We start from the raw sequence: 1,302 nt of genomic DNA, 5'->3' as shown, positions 1-1,302 counted from the left end.
AAAAAAAAAAAAAATTTACTCAACTACGTGAAATAAACTACGAATTAATAATAATTTTTGTGTTTAATACCTTTCGACGTATTCATTACTATGCGGATCGCATTCTTTAAGCAATTTTATAAATTCTTCATCGAGTCGTTCCACCATTATCAGTGTACATCCCCTGAGTTTGTATGGTACTTTATCAAAGCTTTCATTTTCTTCCAGTATGTGTTCTCCGATTATTATGTCTTTTTCAGCGAGTAACATATCCATTAACTCTGACACTCTTTCTAAAAGTCTAAAAATTGAAATAATTTAATTTTAAAATTAATGAAATATTAATAATTTATTAAATATTATTTTTAACGTTGAAAAATTTACTTCGACCAATATTCTGGTTTCATAGCATCCGACACACGAGGATTATAATCGAAAATTGCAGTAACAATCGAAAATTTAATTTTTACTGCAACAGCAGCACCCAATTTATGTTGGTCGGCAACAGCTTGAAGTTCATGTAACAGCTCTATCTGTTCTTTCCGATCGGTACTCTTTTTACCTATAAAAATTTTGTTTTTATATTATATTATTTCATTTGTATTTGTAATTGATTCAAAACTATAAAATATTTAAATAATAAACATTTGTAATAATGTAAAGTTAAATTATCTGAAAACTTATTTAGGAAAACACACACACACACACACCTCTTGCAGCAACTATTTCATTTAATTTTTTCACAACAACGTTTACATCGATTTCAGCATCTTTAGGAAACATTTTAGGTTTCTCTGATAAAATTGCAACTCCTCCTTTAACAGTTTCCCATTCTCCTTCATCTTCTTCTTCTTCCCTTTGAGTTTTTTTAATACGTTCTTTTTCTTTCCTTTCTTTTTTTTCTTTTTTCTTTTTTTCTTCTTCTTCTTTATCTGTTGTTCTGTAAAGTTAAAAAAAAAAATTTTTAAATAAATATAAAACATTTAAATAAAAAGAGATCTCTGATGGAAAAATAATTTTTGATAACACATAAAGTACAATAATAATACTGATTAATACCTTTTTAAAAATCTTTCTCTGATAGTCGTGTATTGAGCATCATCTTCACTGCTGTCAGAATCGCTGTCAGAGTCAGACCCCCAATCAGTTGAATCTTCACTTCCTGCATCTTCTTCTTGAATTTGAGATTTAGCTGATTTGGTTTCGGTAGTTGCAGTATCAGACACTGCTTTGGTAAAAGTTGTATTGTCTTCTGCTTCTGATTCAGATTCACTTACTTCTAAAAAAAAAAAAATTTTTGAAAAATAAATAAATATTTTACAC

The 1,302-nt window shown here is 28.0% G+C and overlaps 1 protein-coding gene across 1 annotated transcript in view; it reads right to left on the bottom strand.

Moving 5' to 3' along the window:
• The window catches only part of Phum_PHUM316120 (uncharacterized protein), a gene marked incomplete at both ends in the record, with an annotated part of 3,656 nt that overhangs the window by 1,655 nt on the left and 699 nt on the right, over positions 1-1,302 (bottom strand). The window contains 4 exons of the mRNA XM_002427331.1: positions 71-280; positions 364-541; positions 690-919; positions 1,039-1,258. Coding sequence (XP_002427376.1) covers positions 71-280; positions 364-541; positions 690-919; positions 1,039-1,258 — 838 coding nt within the window. The remainder of the gene's footprint in view (positions 1-70; positions 281-363; positions 542-689; positions 920-1,038; positions 1,259-1,302) is intronic.

Source organism: Pediculus humanus, genomic scaffold, assembly GCF_000006295.1.
Source record: "Pediculus humanus corporis 1103172107718 genomic scaffold, whole genome shotgun sequence".
NCBI lineage: Eukaryota > Metazoa > Arthropoda > Insecta > Psocodea > Pediculidae > Pediculus > Pediculus humanus.
The sequence above is the reverse complement of the archived record's forward strand: the minus strand, read 5'-3'. Positions and strand labels throughout refer to the sequence as shown.